General features: G+C 42.6%; 1 protein-coding gene across 4 annotated transcripts in view; it reads left to right on the plus strand.

The window, feature by feature from the left end:
* The window catches only part of DOCK5 (dedicator of cytokinesis 5), a 280,649-nt gene that overhangs the window by 205,665 nt on the left and 56,732 nt on the right, over nucleotides 1-18,252 (plus strand). For 3 of the 4 annotated variants that reach the window (XM_005210292.5, XM_059889493.1, XM_059889492.1), the window contains 6 exons: nucleotides 2,439-2,575; nucleotides 5,110-5,205; nucleotides 8,393-8,491; nucleotides 13,087-13,181; nucleotides 15,071-15,149; nucleotides 16,055-16,155. In XM_005210292.5, the coding sequence (XP_005210349.1) occupies nucleotides 2,439-2,575; nucleotides 5,110-5,205; nucleotides 8,393-8,491; nucleotides 13,087-13,181; nucleotides 15,071-15,149; nucleotides 16,055-16,155 (607 nt within the window). The remainder of the gene's footprint in view (nucleotides 1-2,438; nucleotides 2,576-5,109; nucleotides 5,206-8,392; nucleotides 8,492-13,086; nucleotides 13,182-15,070; nucleotides 15,150-16,054; nucleotides 16,156-18,252) is intronic. The other variant, XM_010808067.4, reaches the window with a different exon arrangement.

Raw genomic sequence — 18,252 nt, forward strand, 5'->3', positions numbered from 1 at the left:
TCATGTGTTCTTTAATGTTTAATTCTACAGCGAATGTTGCATTAATTAGCAAACTTTGTCCTCAAAATATAAACCCCAGAAAGCAACAGGCAAGCAGGAAAGATGGTCCTTTTAAACAAATGCATCTCCTTTGACCTAGACATGGAGTATAGTATCAGTAACCATAGGGTACCACCGCCCCACAACATCACTGCCCCATGCCATGACATCTTGGTATCACTGCCTGCCCCAGTTCCTGGTTCAGTTCAGTTCAGACTGAGCAACTGAACTGAACTGAACCAGGGACTGGGGCAGGCAGTGATACCATGATGTCATGGCAGGGGGCAGTGATGCTGTGGGGCAGTGGTACCCTATGGCAGGGATGCCGTGATGCCCCGGGGCAGTGATGGACTTCTTACTGCTTGTACTTGCTCAGCAGAGCAGGTTATGCACATTTCTCCTCCACTCCTCCACTCATGTCACATCAATGGCAAAAAATTGACCATGGCGGGAGTAGTGGCAGTCACAATAAATCAGAGAGGTTTGGAGGGAGCTGTGGGTGAGCCAGATGACCATTTTACTGCTAAGAGTGGAGGAGGGCACCGAGGGAAGAAAACTCTTACACTGATAAAAGACTCTTTCACTTTGTAACTAGTCAAGCAAGGAGCCATCAGGTGTAAATCACTGTGTTCCTGCCCCAAAGTTGACATGGGAAGGAGGTCCCATACCTGGTCCTTTCCCAGTAAACCCAAGACTCGTCAGGGTGGGCCAGCTGTGGGAGCTGTTTTTGAAGCTGCCACCAGGTCAGGGAGTCCCAGTGGGTGATTCATGCTGTGTGTATTGGCTGGAGGGTCCGAGGACCACCAGGGTACCTCAGAAGCAGGAAAAGTTGAGTAGGTTGGTGAGAGAACCCTTCTGACTTTGCTCCAGGCTAGTTATATAACTTCAGACAAACAAAGGACCATCTAGTAAGTCTCAGCTTCTGTTTCTATAGAAGGATGGACTTGTACTAGATCAAATCAGCAGTGTTTTTTGGCTCTGATATTTTCTAAGCCTCTGAATTTGTGCTCAGATATTTCAACTGTTTCAAGAACATGGTCGGGGGGGGGGGTGGTGCAGAAAGCTAGTGAGTGCTCTTAAGTAGAAAACCTAGTATTAGTCAACCTCTTATTATGCTGTGATAACTTGTGCCTCTAAGGATGTGGAAGGCATAAATGAGACCATGAAGATGAGGCATTTGAGCTGAAGAGCAAGGATGCACTGCATAATTCCAACAGAGGAAGTAGTATCACTGTTCACAGTCATTTCTGTTCATGCCCAGAATATCTGGACTTATCAGAATAATATTTTATCATCATGAAGTTCCCAGAAAGAAGACATAGTGGAAAGACAGCACCTTCCTGTATGAAGTCGAAGTATCTGCCAAAGCATGAAAAGAATATCTGTGAAACTCACTGAAATGTGCTGATGAAGCTTAGCGTTAATAGGAATTTTTGAGTATATTTTATCCAGTCTGTAGAACATGTCAAAAAATTAAAAGCATATAACTTGCTTAGTTTATTAATTTCCTATAACTTAGCTTACAAATATCACACTGGCCTTTTTTTTTTTGCTGCACCACGTGGCTTATGGGATCTTAGTTTCCTGACCAGGGATCAAACTTGTGCACCCTGCGGTGGAAACGCTGAGTCCTAACCACTGGAATGCCAGGGAATCCCTAAGTTGACCTTTTTAAATTTTATTTTATTTAAAAACATTTTTAAGTCTTTTATTGAACTTGTTATAATAGGGCTTCTGAGGGGTTTTTTTTTTTTTTTGGCCTTAAGGCGTGTGGGATCTTAATTCCCTGATAGGGATTGAATCGACACCCCTCTACCCTGGAAGGCAGTGTCTTCATCACTGCACTTCCAGGGAAGTCCTAGTCCTTTTTTAAAAAAAAAAAGTTATATGCCTTAAAAAAAAAAATGCTCTGTGTTACTCGCTCAGTTGTACCCAGCTCTTTGTGAACCCATGGACTGCAGCCTGCCAGACTCCTCTGTCCACGGGATTCTCCAGGCAAGAATACTGGAGTGGGTTGCCATTCCCCCTTCTCAAGGGGTCTTCCCAACCCAGGGATTGAACCCTGGTCTCCTGTGTTGCAGGCACACTCTTTACCATCTGAGGCAAAGGAAGCTCCACCCCTGCCCCGCCAAAAAAGCTAAAGACATTGTTAAATACTTTATAAACATGGGACTACACACTAGGTGGGATTTCCTTTGCATTTAAGGTCAAGGTAGAGGGTTGAACTTCGTGCCTAAAAATCACTTGCTCCCAGGAAGCCCGGAGGAGCCCCTGCAGGGCTGAGTCCAGAGCCGGGAGCTGGAGGGACAGGCAGAGATGGGGCTGTAGGAAGGAGCCAGGTTATGTGGGGAGGGGGGGTGCTCCGGCAGTTGCTGAGTGGTCTGCCTTCTTGCCCGCAGAGTGCAGGGATGTGCTGCTTGCTCTGCTGATAGACCAGCTCAGCGGCCAGTTAGACGACAACTCCAGCAAGCCTGACCACGAGGCCAGCTCACAGCTTCTCAGCTACCTCCTGGAGGTTCTGGACAGGAAGGATGTGGTGAGTTCAAGAGTCCCTGATGTGGAGCACAGCTCATGCTGGTCCTGTGGCCGGGGACAGGGACAGCTGTGTGGCCCTGCTCATCCCAGGAGTTGAGAATTAGGCGGTACCCACTTTAGAGGTTTAGAGAGGCTCTTCCTGGCTAGAACCTACCAGGCAAATCTAGGTCTGGGGAAGTCTGCCTGCTATGGGGGCCGCTGCTGGCTGATTTCCTGGCCAGCCCAGTTTGACCATCACTGAGGTCTCTATGGGAACTTTTCAGAACCAGAGCTCTGTGTAGGCTTGTAAGGTAGAAACCTCTACCCTCTTATGCTTTTGGTATCTGAGAGCACTATAGTATGTATTCTTGAGCTTCTGAGAAGTTCTCTATATATGCTGTCTGATGCTGATCCTTCCTTCTGAAACCTAAATGTTTTCTACTCTTACTTTTTAGATAATATCTCTTTTATTTGGCTGAGGCATGCAGCCTGCATGATCTTACTTCCAAGGATCTAACCCATTTCCCCTGCAGTGGAAGCCCCGAGTCTTAACCACTGAACCATCAGTATAGTCCCTGGGGGTGGTAGTTTAGTCGCTCAGTCGTGTGCAGTGCTTTGCAGCCCCATGGACTGTAGCCCGCCAGGCTCCTCTGTCCATGGGATTCTCTAGGCAAGAATACTGGAGTGGGTTGCCATTTCCTTCTCCAGGGGATCTTCCTGACCCACGGATCAAACCCAGATCTCCTACATAAAGTCCCTAGACATATTTATACGTACCAACTAATTCCCTGTGTCTCCCTATACCATTTCGGCTCATTCCAGGCTCTCATTACTGAAGTTTATTTTTATGCCCCCCCCCTTTTTTTATAGCCCAGTATTCCCTCCTGTTTTCCTATAACTACATCTTCACATTTTCCCCATTCCTCAGCGTCCAGTTGCATTAAGCACCTCCATGAAGTAGTTGTTGGTGCAGTCCTGCCCAAATTCCTGCACTCCACTAGCTGCCTTTATTCTGTCCTTACGTTTTAAGGTTTTTACCATCCTTGAGTTGTAAATTCCACTCACAAACACTCCTTATACAGCTCCTGTGCTCTGGACACTGTGAAAGGTCTGAGTCTTCAGCAGTGAACAAGAGAAGCAAGCCCTCCCCTCATGAAACTGACCTTCCTGGGGAACCTTTGTATTTTGTTTATTTATATTTAAGCCCCAACCCTCCTGCTGAAGTGTAAATTTGTTAAAGACTCAGAGGGTGCCTGTATACTGGACCCACCTACTGCGGTCTAACATATGGAACTCATGTTAATAGAGGAAAACACAACACCCCACAAAGAGGCAGGTTTTATGAGTCACTTTCATTCGAAGAAATAATAAAAAGCAAGGGGGTACTAATAATACTTGCTGTTTTAATAAAAGTACAGAAATAGCAATGATCTAGTTGTTGGAAGCCTTAAGCAGGAGATGCAGACTATCTTTCAAGAAGCAGGAATGGATACTGGCTTTGAAAAGGCGAGTTGAATATTGATAAGTTGGAACTGAAGGAATGTAATATCAAATCACGAGAAGGAAAAAGAAAAACATTCACAAGGCAGTGCTGGGTGTATCAGCCCAGCTAATTCCTGTATAGGAACTTTTCTTTTTTTTTTTTTCTTGTAGCTAGGAATATTGAAGGTTCCACAAAGTTGAATAATTGCTCATAGATACCTGACAGAGTCAGATTATTAATTCCTTATCTTAGTCTGCTCAAGCTGCTCTAATAAAATACTGAAGGCTTTGTGGATTAAAGAATAGATTTATTTCTCATAGTTCTAAGGACTGCGAGTTCAAGGTCAGCCTGCCTGCATGGTTGAGTACTGGTGAGGACCTCCTGCTGGCCTGCAGACAGCCACCTTCTAGCTGTGTCCTCACACAGCCTTTCCTTGGTAGGACAACCTCTCGGGTGTCCCTTCTTAAAAGGATACTAACCCATCAATCCCAGATTTTGTCTTCACGACCTGATTTGCTCCCAAAGCTCCATCTCCAAATACCATCACCTTTGGGGGTTAGAGCTTCAGCACAGAAATTTTGAAGGCAAACCTTCAGTTCATAGCAATATCCTTGACTTGAATTTCTTCTTCTTTTTTTTAAACCTCCTACACAGAAGATGGCAAGAACTTTGTATATTTGCGTTTTGCTTCCCATTCATGTGCCTAATTTTCCTGAGTGACTTGATCTACTCAGAGTCAGGACCCAGTACCTCATGCTAGTGGGGGTCCTCCCAAAACTGTTGAGTCAGCAGCTACAGGGAGCTCTCAGTGAGTCCAGATGACCTAGGTTATTAGGGAGACATTCTTCTCCTGCATCTCCACCTTCAACTGTCAAACGTTGGAACCAGTGGTGTTAAGCAGATTACTTAATAACATTATGTATCATTCTGCGATGTTTCCCCCTTTTGGATAGGAGACTGTTTTGTAGGCAAGAGCCAGAACAAGATGAAAGAGAAATCTCGACTTGTCTAAGGTTTCCTTAAGAAAAGTGAAGCAAGTCAGAAGTGTGTCCATCCATGTGTTTCCTCCTTAGGGCCCCACGGCGAAGCACATACAGCTGGTAATGGAACGGCTGCTGAGAAGGATCAACCGGACCGTGATTGGGATGAGCCGACAGTCTCCCCATATTGTGAGTGTCGTCCAGGGGACCATGTGGCCACTGCAGCTTCTCAATGTCCCATCCCACCTACCCAATGAGGGGTTTGGGGGACCAGTGACTTGAGACCAAATTCACATAGGCCCCTCCCATCCCAGTTTCTAGACTGCACTGATTGTTGGGTGGCATAGCTCCCTCGGGAATTGAATGGGGCCTCAAACTTTACATCCTCCCTGGTTGAGTGACTCTTCTTTTTAACTGTCAGTAAATCTGATGCTGATTTTTTTCCTGAGGGAAAATGGTCCACCTGGAAGGTAGAGAAGATGAATGGGGGACAGTTATTAAGGATCTCACTAATACAAAGTGTGTGAACACATTCTTAAGGAGTCTTACTCAGATGGACGGTGAAACAAAAACCTCCTCTAATATTATACATTAAAGCAGAGACCCACTGAGATATGCAGGCACCCTAGGTGGACTGAGAACTTGGGACCAGTTCTAATGCTCTTTAAATACTTACTTAATATTTTCTTTAAGGAAAATATGAGCTTTTGTGAGCAGAAAATTAGTTTAGCTGACTGCATTCAGCATTTCCTCTAGTATCTCAAGCAGTGTAATGGTAATTCTCAATGTCTGCATGTTTTATGTGGATCCACCTTCATTAGAATGATAACAGTAATAGTATGTTCAGCCAAAATAATGTTAATAGTAGTGGTCACTGTTAGCTCATTTTTGTGTGTGTGGTAGAACGTATCTTGAGCACTTTATATTTCACTGAAAACTCATAGTAAGCTCCGTTTTTAAAAAGAGGAAACATGCAGAAACCTGAACAAGATTACACAACCACCATGTGATTGAGGTGGACTCTGGCTCCAGACAGCTGTTCTGGAGGCAGCACCCTGCATGTGTTAGCCATGCCCCCTGACAGCAGCTTGCCAAGTTATGTTCCCAACTATGCATTTAGGTACCATGAGAGAAATTCTGATAAATTCAGTTCTCCCCTTCACATTCTGTTTCCCCTGATGCTTGAAATGCTTATAGATTGGTGCCCTGGATTACCGGGCAGCCCTTTTCGCTCAAAGAAAATCTTTTCAAGAACTTGATATTAGCATGCTGTTAGAAATGTCAGTGTTGGCCTCTTATTTTCCAACTATTATGTCTACTAACTGTCAGGTAAAAGGTATGATGGAGACCAGAGGTGACTGTTGAGAGACCAGTTGTATCATCGTTAAAATGGAGCGTCTTTTGCCTGCAGTTGTGTAAGCTACATGCACGTGTGCTTAGTTGCTCAGTCGTGTCCCACCTGTCACGTGACCCTGTGGACTGTAACTCATCAGGCTCCTTTGTCCATAGCATTCTCCAGGCAAGAATCCTGGAGTGGGTCACCATTTCCAATGAGATTTTAACTAGAGGATAGAAAAAGAACTCTTCTGAATTGCTACTGTAAATAAAATCTATTTATTAAAAAAATAGGTAGTAAGAAACTGCTATAAGCCAGGTATTGTTCTAGACAAGAGAAATACATCAGGAAACAGAACAAAAATCGCTACCTTAGAAAAGCTTACATTCTAGCAAGAATAACAATGAAAAAAATAAGTGCAGAATATTAGAAGGAGATAAGTGCTGTGGAAGGAAAAAAAATTGAGTGGAATAAAGGGATTCAGGGTCATAGAGTTACAAATTTATGTAAGGTGGTTAAGAATGGCTTTTTAGGGACTTCTTGGTGGTCCAGCAGTTGAGACTCCACAAATGCAGAGGATGTGGATTCGATCCCTGGTTGGGGAACTAAGATCCCACATGCTACATAGTAGGACCAAAAAAAAAAAGAGTGGCTTTCCTGGGAATTCCCTGGTGGTTAGGACTGGGAGCTTTCACTGCCCAGGGCCTGGGTTCCATCCCTGGTCAGGGAACTCAGATCCCACAAACCTCAGGGCATGCCCCCGACCCAAAAATACCTTTTCCAAGAAGGTAAAATTTGGATAAACACTTTAACAAAGGCCTGGAGAAATAAATAGCGTTAGGTGCTGATGGTGATACAAACTGTATGCTAGTTTGGCAGTAAATATCAAAGCCTTAATACAATAAATTTACATTGCTTTATAATTATAAAAATAAACTTTTTTTAAACAAAGGAGTTGTAAGGCATTCATCCAGAGAGAGGTGACCATGAATAGTCTTTTATTGTTTTTGTATGTAGGAAGTTATTCTCTCCATCCCAGGAACAGCTAGGTTTTCCTGTCTTCTGTGCCAAATTCATTTAAATTTGTATTGTTTTCATAACTACATGAATACAGGCAGATTCTGCCTTGGGTACTTACCTTAGGCTAGAAAATTAAGTCTGTGACTCAAATATGATTGGACTAGGGGAAAGCCAGTTGAATATGTAATTCCTGGCCTCAAAAATGGAAATGATGGTAATCATCTAATTATCTAGACCAGGGATGGCACTAGTGGTAAAGAATCCAGTTGTCAATGTAAGAGATGCAGGTTCCATCCCTAAGTCTGGAAGATCCCCTGGAGTAGGAAACAGCAACCCACTCCAGTATTCTTGCCTGGAAAATTCTGTGGACAGAGGAGCCTAGAGGGCTACAGTCCATGGGGCCGCAAAGAATCAGACACAGCTGAGGGACTGAATACACATCTAATTATCCAACCCCTTTCTTCGAACCAGGTCCACAGTTACATAGCTTAACATGCAAGAATTACTGACCAAAGGACTCCAGAGCTGGAGGCATGACACTGAAGTGGTCTAGCAGGGAGCTCTCCTCTCCTGTCCTCTCCTCTGCTTCTCTTTCTCCTCTTGCTGTCCTCCAAGCTCAAATTTGTTTAAATGATCTAAATATTTCTGGCATTTCTCTCTGGATGTCTCTACTACCCATCTTTCTCAACAAGCAACTCAGCATCTACAAGTTGTTTGAGCTTCACTAGTCATCTAGCTGGGATCTCAGAGTCAGTATCCCCTGACATATGGGATTTCAGAGGTCAGAGCTGACCACAGGATGAATGAAGCCCTCCTCTCAAACCCAGAAGAAGCTTGTTTTTACCAAGAAACTACAAAGCACATGCCTTTAGACCTTTAGAATTCAGTATGTTTCCAGCATGCTGGGGTGTCTGCATACTTAATTGGGTAGAGAAAACCGAAGACCATGTACCCACATCTTGCTTTGTCAGTTGGTGGTCTCAGGAGCTTGGATATATTGTGTTTTCCATCTCCTTCCAGGGGAGTTTTGTTGCTTGCATGATCGCCATCCTGCAGCAGATGGATGACAGCCACTACAGCCACTACATCAGCACTTTCAAAACCAGACAAGACATCGTTGTAAGTTGTCTTCATTGCATCCTGCTCACTTTAAGACTTTTCATATTTTGACAGAACTGAGCATCAGTTCTGTGTGGGTTCTCTTCCCACACGTCTCTAATGCTGTGTGGCTTTGCACAGTGATTATAAGAGGGAGAGTGTTTCTCTGCCATAAACTTTAAAGAAGAGTACGGTATATGTGGGCTTCCCAAGTGGCTCAGTGGTAAAAGAATCCGCATGCCGGTGCAGGAGATGCAAGAGAGTGTTTCATCCCTGGGTCGGGAAGATTCCCCTGGAGAAGGAAATGGCAACCTGCTCCAGTATTCTTGCATGGGAAGTCCCATGGACAGAGGAGCCCGATGGGCTGCAGTTCATGGCATCACAAAAGAGTTGAACACACACACACACACAAAAAAGAGTTGAACACAACTGAGTGACTAAACAAGAGTTCATATACCAATAGGTCCTCATGGAGACACTGACGTTTCTTTGATTTAGAGAGACCCTGTACTTAGAAACATTTGGCTTTTTTGCTCTCAGAAGAGGACAGTGTCTCATTTTCAGGGACAGTGGTCACCCTTGCAAGGATTTTAGGAGACCGTGATGTGCATGGTCTTCTGAGATGTGGTGGATGTCATCCTTTTCAGTAGTCCCTGGGAAGGGAAACAAAAAGAGGTAGCACCTGCCCCATGTAACATTTATAAGTTGTCTTCAGTTGAAAATATTCCATTCTCTTTTGTTTTAAACAAAATTGTTTTCTTAATAGTTTACTATTAACCATACAGCCAAAGGTAGCTTAAGAAGATAAGTTAGATCTCTGGCGGCTTCCCCATGATTCTTCCTTCAGGGAACTGTTAATGGCTATTAAACATCCCTGAAAGTGGAAATTCCCTGATGGTCCAGTGGTTAGGACTCTGCGCTTTCATTGCTGTAGTCCGAGTTCAGTTCCTGGTCAGGGAACTAAGACCCTGCATAAAACAAAACATCATCCCTGAAGTTATCATCTTGTCTTGTGAAGCAATGGGCTGGATATGGAGCTGGATTAACAGTTGAGGTCTCAGTAGACTAGACTTCCTTTGGGTAACTTCCATCATTTGTGCATATTCTTGTCTTGTCTTCTTTATGCTCTCAATTGTCCATTTTCTGCCTTTTTTATATGGATAGCATGTGGCCAGTACTCTCAAGGATACCCAGCTCTTTCCCTGCCAGTCACTGTCCTTTCTGTGAGGTCTACATGATGGAAAAACATAACAAAGAATTGGAGAGAAAGTTGCGGTTGTTGTTCCATCTCCAAGTCATGTCTGATTCTGCTACCGAATGGACTGCAACATGCCAGGCTCCCTTCTCCTCACTGTCTCCCGGAGTTTGCTCAAGTTCATGTCTATTGAGTCAGTACTGTTTTTTATTATTAGTTGTAATCGATCCAGTGGTGAACTCTCAGAATACTGTCTTGGACCACAATAAGGTATTGTGGCTTAGTCTGGAGACTTTGTGGACTTCCACTTCGACCATGCTCTCGCAGGCAGGCTGGTACAGGAGTCCATAGCCATCCTTAGCTGCGCTTCCAGAAATCTGGGCGAGAGAATCACAGAGGAGAGGAGAGGGGTTGAGAGGTGGAAGCTGAGGGTAGTGGTGTTTCTCTTCCGTAGGCAGATGGTACAGTGTGTTTAAGAACACAGGCTTTGGAATACCGGGGTCTGGGTTTGAATTCTGAATTCTAGTCTGCTTCCCTCTGCGAAATTTTGGACAAGCTGTTTAACCTCACTGAACCTTGTCTTCCTCATGTATAAGACGGTACCTACTGGGGAGGGGAGGGGGTTAATGTGAGTACTTTTTAAAAAAACAGCTTTATTGAGATATAATTCACATTCCATATAATTCACCCACTTAAAGCATACAATTCATGGCTGTTTAGTATATTCACAGCATTTGCAGCCGTCACAACTCTGTAATTCTAGAGTATTTTCATCACTCCAAAAAAGAAATGCTTAATGTAAATACTGATGGCTGGACTTACGGAAAATGCCTCGCTTTGTAAGTGTTAATACCTACGAGAACCAACTACTTACAATAATAATTATGATGTTATACTATAACTGTGTATAATATTTTATTATTACGTAAGATAAAATTAATACAAAAATAGTGACTTCTTGGGACTTCCTTGGAGGTTCACTGGTTAGGACTCTGCATTCCCATGCTGGGGACCCTTGTTCGATCCCTAATCAGGGGGACGGGGCGGGGAATGACATTTTTTAAGATTTCCTTTGAAAGCAGGTAGAATAAAGAAATTTATAGTAAGTTCAAACACCTGGTAATTTGGCTCCATTAAGTAAGCAAAAAAAATAACAACAACAACCCTAAACTCAGGTTTAACCTTTGTTTTCTAGGTCGATGTGAACTTTTCTCCCAGCATCATCTAATTAAAAAAGGATTATTGCTCCCAAGGGAACAGTGGTCATTAGTGGGAGAACTGCCGGGTGTGGCTAGGCCTTTCAACCTTCAGTGGACCCTCCTTTCTCTCTGTCCTACTGCTTCTGAAGAAATCACTTGAAGGACCCTGGGAAGCAGGAGAGAAAGGAAGGCCTGGGGAGACCTGTGAGCTGCCCTTCTTATGCCATCACTGTTCACAGTTCACTGAGAGCGCCTAGGGCTGAACGTAGTCGGTGTCAGAAGCAGATAACCAGCATTTTACATCCTCGCTTCACAAACCATGAGCTCCTGTTGACTTGGGGGAAAAAAAGCTAATGGAATAGTTAATAAGTAATGGGTGCACGTAAAATGTACGATGAAAAATTGAAAATCTTGCGCACTAAATGATTTAGTCTGCACTGAACCAGAAGGAAGATTGCAAAGCACAGACTTCGGGGCTGTTATTGTTCCTGATCCTTCGCTATTTGGCCTCCGAAGTGCACTGGGTAGCCATCAGGACTAGGGCCTCTGAGGAATATCATTAGAAATAGAACCCAGGCCCCCTGCCTGCACAGCCCCGTGTTCTTTCCTTACTTGCTGAAACTGCACGGTTTAGTGCCAGAGAAATTGGACTGGGTTTTCATCTCAGGAATCTGAGTGGAAAATGTCTAAATTTAACTAACTAATAAATTTAAAAGCTTTCCAAACTTTTAAGCGCTGATTTTTAGCCTGATTTTTCTTTTTCTGAGTTACTTTTTTCCTCTTCGCCGCCTTGTGAGTAGAACGGCTATTTTCTCGATCCTGGGCTTTTGTTAATTGTTACAGTCATCATGGTCCGCTGCTGACATCTCTTTTAAGGAGCCTTTAGGACCCTTCTCCCCAGGCTACCCATGGAAGCATTCCTGGAATAGGAAGAATCCTGACTCTGCTTCTTATTTATAGCATTTTGTTTCCGTTCTTAGAGTAATAAGGAAGAACTGGACTCAGAGTTGTTAGAAGTATCAGTTTTCTCAGACTCAGATACAGAGAAGAAACTGGTAGTTACCAGAGGGAAGGAGGGCAGAGAGGTGGACAAAAGAGGTGAAGGGGATTAAGAGACCCCAACTGACAGTTTATAAAGTAAATAATTACCAAGGATGTACTGTCACAGAGGGTATTCAGTCAATAATACTCTAAAAACTCTGTAGGGTGACAGATGGAACTGGACTAGGTGTGATGATCATGTATAGAACCTTTGAATCACTATGTAGTACACCTGAAACTAATAAGATACTGTGTGTTAATTACAATTCAATTTTTAAAAGATTCCAAAAAGTTAAAAAGAAGTGTCAGTTTTCTCACAATTGGTGGATGCTTTTGAAATGCAGTAGATTTATTCAGGTAACGTTTGGCAGTCAAGCACTAATGATATTATGGCTGTAGACTTGGGATCCAGAACCCAAAGGTCTGGATCCTAGCTTTCTGCTTCTTGATTTCTATGGCCTTAAGCCAATCATTTAATTTTTCAATAGTCTATTTTATAATTTATAAAATTTGTGCAGTTTTTTTTCATTCTTGTCTCCCTCATCAGATTATGTGAAATTGTTAGTCACTTAATTATATCTGACTCTTTGTGACTCCATGGACTATAGCCTGCCAGGCTTCTCTTCCATGGGATTCTCCAAGCAAGAATACTGGAGTGGGTTGCCATTTCCTTCTCCAGGGGATCTTCCTGACCCAGGGATCAAACCCGGGTCTCCTGCATTGCAGGCACATTCTTTACCATCTGAGCCACCAGGGAAGCCAGATTATATGATATAAACATCAAATCATAGGACAGCTCTAAGAATACTGTATTATATATACACTGCTATATTCAAAATGGATAACCAATAAGGACCTTCTATATAGCACAAGGAGCAGTGCTTAATATTTTGTAGTAACCCAAATGAGAAAAGGATTTGAAAAAGAATATGTGCATGTATGTGTATAACTGAATCACTGCTGTACACTTGAAACTAACACAACATTGTGAATCAACTGTGCTCCCATATAAAATAATTAAAAAAAAACAAAACACTGTGTTATTCCCATGAACCTTAAAAGATAGACTGTTAATGGGACTGTGGCCTTCATGTTCCTCCCTTTCCATCAGTGTAATGCGAGCCAGGCATACGATGTGTAACCCAGTTTTCCCCCAGTCATTCCTAATCTGTTTTCTGCAGGACTTCCTCATGGAAACTTTTATCATGTTTAAGGATCTAATTGGAAAGAACATCTATGCTAAAGACTGGATGGTCATGAATATGACACAGAACAGGTGAGACCACCCATTGTGGGGCCGGCAGCATCTGAAAACTTGGGTCGGGTAACTAGATTTCTGAGCCTTGTATAGCACTGTCTTGTCTCTTTGCCTCAGGTCCATCATCTGTAAAGTAAAGGTTGTCCTGCTTCTATGGTCTTGGTGTATGCCCTCCTGTTCTTGATTTCATCCAGGCTATATCAGTCATTCTGACTCGGGCTCTCAACTCTCTTCTTTCTGCTGTTACCTCATCACTCTCATGTGTTGATCATCAGCTCTGCAAGACATCTTTCAGTGCCACCCTGCAGCCTTTATTATCCTAATATTCAAGGCTTTGGCATCCTGACCCACCCTGCTCTCCTAGCCGTATCTTCCACGGTTTCCCACCATATACAATGTGCGTACATGCTAAGTCACTTCAGTTGCATCCGTCTCTTTATGACTCCATGGACTCTAGCCCACCAGGCTCTTCTGTCTATGGGATTCTCCAGGCAGGAATACTGGAGTGGGTTGCCATGACCTCCTCCAGGGAATCTTCCCGACCCAGAAATCGGAAGCCACATCCCTTGGGTCTCCTGCATTGGCAGGCAGGTTCTGTACCACCGGCGCCACCCGGGAAGCCCACATACAGTGTGCGCTACAGCCACACTGACCCCTTGCTGCGCCTGAGCATGCTCTGTGCCTTCCCTCACGTTGGCTGCTTCCGCCTGCAGTGCCTGCCCCATCACCTCTGGCCATCAGTCTGCCTCCCATTCCTTTAGGTCCTTCTCAAATGCCATCTCCAAAGGAAGCCATTCTGACCTAGATGTCCTCTTCTCTCCTTTTGATTCCCTATACCTATTTGATACCCCCTCCTAGAATTTTCCATGTTCTTTGCTGGGTCTAGGTTCGATTTACAGGTTGCAGGTGAACCCCACCAAGCTGTAACCTTCTTAAGACCAGGAAGTGTCTCTTTCAAGACAAAACCTAAGCCAGTGCTTTGCAGTTGCTGGTCTTCAACAGAGACTTGTTGAATTCAAGTCAAATGAACTGAATACAGATACTTAGGGGCTTCCTAAGTGGTAGGTGGCTCAGTGGTAAAGAATCTGCCTGCCAGTGTGGGAGATGTAGGAGACTCAGTATTGATCCCTGGGTCAGGAAGATCTCCTGGAGTAGGAAATGGCAACCCACTCCAGTACTCTTGCTTGGAAAATTCCATGTCTAGAGGAGCCTGGTGTGCTGTATAGGCCATGGGATCGAAAAGAGTCAGACACAACTGAGCACGCATGCACAGATACTCAGATTCAGGATTTTTCAAGAGCTAAATAAATTATTATGATAAGCATTAAGTCTCCATGGTCCTGATATCTGGTTAGAAAGCACTTCCCGGCTATATACAGATTAGAGAAACAATTGCATCCGAAGTCGTAGACTTTAAAACACAAGCGTCACGATAGAGTAGAAAGAGCTCTGGTCTGAGGCTCAGGAGCTGATCCTCTCAACTGGCTCAACTGTGATGCAGCCTTGAGTGATGCTAGGAGACAGGTGGAGAAACTGGCCTTCACTGTAGACTGTGCTGCTTTTGGTCTCTAAGGATCTTGATAGATCTAAAGGTCTTAGGTTAACAAATCCAGGCTTGATTGGTGGTGGTGGTGGTGTTTTTAACATAGAAAATGTTAAGTCATGTCTGACTCTGTTACCTCATGGACTGCAGCCTGTCAGGGTCCTCTGTCCATGGGAATTCTCAGGCAGGGATACTGGGTAGGTAGCCATTTCTTTCTCCAGGGGATCTTTCCAACCCAGGGGTTGAACACCTGCATTGGCAGGTGGATTCTTTACCACTGAGCCACCTGGGAAGCCCCAGAAAATGTCTCAAAGAGCATGAAGTTTGCCTTATTTATCCAGTGTGTTTTTCTTCCCCCCGCCAGGGTCTTCCTCCGTGCCATAAATCAGTTTGCTGAGGTTCTCACCAGATTCTTCATGGATCAGGCAAGCTTTGAACTTCAGGTAAGCATGCCGTTCACCTAGGAGTTTCTTCAGTTCTCAGCTGAAGCAGGAGGAGAGTTTCATTTTGGAAGACAGATTGCCTCAGCTCTTATTAGAACCCTTACACAGTGCTTGCAGGCAGTCACACAGGTATTCCTCTACTACAAATGGTTGTGTGTCCAGAGAGCAGTGCGTGTACACACCTGTTTGAAAGTCCAGAGTGATAGCAAAACAAGTGACCACTAGCTCCATCTTCATTCATTCATCCAACAAATGTTAGAGAGTTATGCGTGCAGGGCATTATTCTAAGTCCTGGTGAGGGCAGACAAGGTTCTGCTTCCGTTACAGGTACATTTGCTTGGTGATGTGCTTCTGCTGTGTCATGGCCTGTGTTTGTATCTGTGGAACTTTGAAAGTGAAGACATAAGCAGAGGATATTGCATATATGTATACATGTGTATGTGTGCATATATGTACATATGTGTTTATATATGTATGAAAATTTAGGTTGTTTGCATTTTCTGTTATGTTAAATAGCACTTACGTAAATATTTTTTAAATACCCTTATTTTTCCAGGATAAAGTCCTAAAATATTTACTAGTTCAAAAGTTTGGCAAAACACTAGGACTTTTGATAAGTATTGCCAAACTACCTACTATAAATAGGTGCACTTCTTGGCAGCAATTTTCCTTTATGCCAAGAGTGAAACAAATATAACAGTTAAAAAAATTTTTTTAAATCTTAGTAAAGTGTTAAAATTTTCAGGGCTGAATCATTGAAACACAAGAGAGAAAAATGTCCTGTGGATATTACTTTATTTATTAATTTCTGGAGAGTGAATTTCTACTATGTGTCACTGTTTTAGTATGACCCTTACTAATGTTATTTTCCATTTCTTTTTACCCACACAATTAATTTTGAATAGCTCTGGAACAATTACTTCCATTTGGCAGTAGCATTTCTCACGCATGAGTCCCTTCAGCTTGAAACCTTCTCACAAGCCAAGCGCAACAAAATTGTAAAAAAGTAAGTGTCCTCTTAAACTTGCTTATGATTGCGAAGGGAGTTCTTCCATTTCTATTCAGAGCAGGATTTTTAATATCACGGAAATTACTGTTTACTGGCTACTCATATTGTTAGTGACCTTGGTCTTAAAATAATCATTTAATAAACCTCAGATTGCCCCAGATTCACATCTCTTCTCAGGGCCCCATTCATTTTCAAATCAACCATCGCATTCTTTTATAAAATCCCTACATGGAGAGGCACTTAGGCCAGAAAGTCCTCCCATCGCCCAGAACAGCTGCCACCTGCTGACAGCTTATCCAAATTGCAAGCTTAGTGCTGCTCTTACTCATGATTCACAGAGCAGACTCCTTTGGCACCACTGGTCTATCTCCCAGGTTTAGTTACTTTTGCAGAGAAGCCAAGACTAACATATCACTTAAAAATACCCTCCAGATTCCTGGCTTAGTATTCAAAATGGACTTGTGTGCAAGTGTGATGAGAGATTTAGGGAAGATTTTCATTGCTTTCATCTCAAGTCTTTTTCAAAGTTCATTGAGAGCCTAGGAACTTAAAGGCTGTGTAATTAAAAAGGGCTTAAGAAATTTATCATTTGAAGGCTATGACGTTTTTGTTCTATTTCCCTGCTAGCATGTCTGGGATTCTAGGAAAATTATTTTAGCATCCCTCTAACTCTTCCCTTAAATACTAAGATTGGTGTCTAAGAGGTTGAGATTTAGTGACTGCACTTTCAAAGATAAAAGTAAAAACTATTTTGTAGATTTCCTAGTGGGGTGGTTATCAAGAGATATTTGATTTTTAAGATGGACACCTTAGTCTTATTCTTTAAAATATCTTAAATGGCATAATTTCATTCAGGGATGGATTTGATTTTGGTGAAATGAGTTGACACCAAATCTGATAAAGTGGCTAGTTAGGATAAATGATTCTCGTTTTGGTCATTTCAGGAAAGTGTGACTATATGTACAATCCACATAAAAATGTGTATGCATACTGGTAAAGCTAAGCCTTAGGAAATAAAAACATTTATATTAAGGTTATAGGAATGTAAATGAGTTCTTTTTCAGGATTTCTTATTTTTAGTAAAAGCATCAACAGTAGTATTAAAAAGCAATAAGAATAGTTATTTATTGTCCAGTATGTGCCAGTTTGGACTACACATGCTTATATAATATTAATAGTAAAATTAGATACTTTTGTTAAAATGGAATAGTAAGAGAAATTTTTCAATATGATTTTTATTCTGACGTTTGAAGGCATTTCCAAAGCAGGAATTTTGAAAAAAATGTTGGGTGCGATAGTAACAGGAGTAGAGAATGTAGATCTCTGCTGGCAGGGTAGGTCATACATCTGTACTTGAATTCCCTGGGAACAGTCTCCTTATCTGCCTTTGACCCACCCTATTTCCATTTTCTAAGCCCCCAACCTCTGATATGGCATGTTATGTGGAGCAGCCCCCAGCTTTTGTATTCTTTAAAAGATTTCCAGGTGACTCATTCATCTCCACCCAAGAACCACTGTCTAGATCAGTGTTTCTCTACATTTTTGTCCTCCCTTGTAAACTTCTATAAGAAACCTTTTAATTTTATTTTTTTAACTTTTTTCCTCTTTTGTCCATGCCATGCTACATGTGGGATCTTAGTTTCCTGACCAGGGATTGAACCCATGCCCCCTGCACTAGAAACAGAGTCCCAACCACTGGACTGCCATTAAAGTCCCTGGAACCTTTTTAGAAAAATGTTTTCCTAATCACACCCTCCTCCCCGGCAATGAAATATTAATACCACCTATATACTAAATATATCTGTTTATGTACTAAATGTATACCTTACTTTATATGCCAAAGCAGTAAGCTTTTTTTTTTGTCCCCATGGGCCAGTTTTCACCCCTTTGGAGACGTTATCACCCCATTTGAGAATGTATGTCTAGACCTTCCCAATGTAAGCGCTTTAAAGAATGTACCGGTGTGGATAAGGGTTACTCTAATATAAGTATATACAGGCAGCATGTTTGTTACATCATCAGCCATATTACCATGTAAGTCATACCTCATTCATCTTCCTTTTCTTTAGTATTTTATTTATTTTTGTTTAAGAG

This window comes from Bos taurus, chromosome 8, assembly GCF_002263795.3.
Source record: "Bos taurus isolate L1 Dominette 01449 registration number 42190680 breed Hereford chromosome 8, ARS-UCD2.0, whole genome shotgun sequence".
Lineage (NCBI taxonomy): Eukaryota > Metazoa > Chordata > Mammalia > Artiodactyla > Bovidae > Bos > Bos taurus.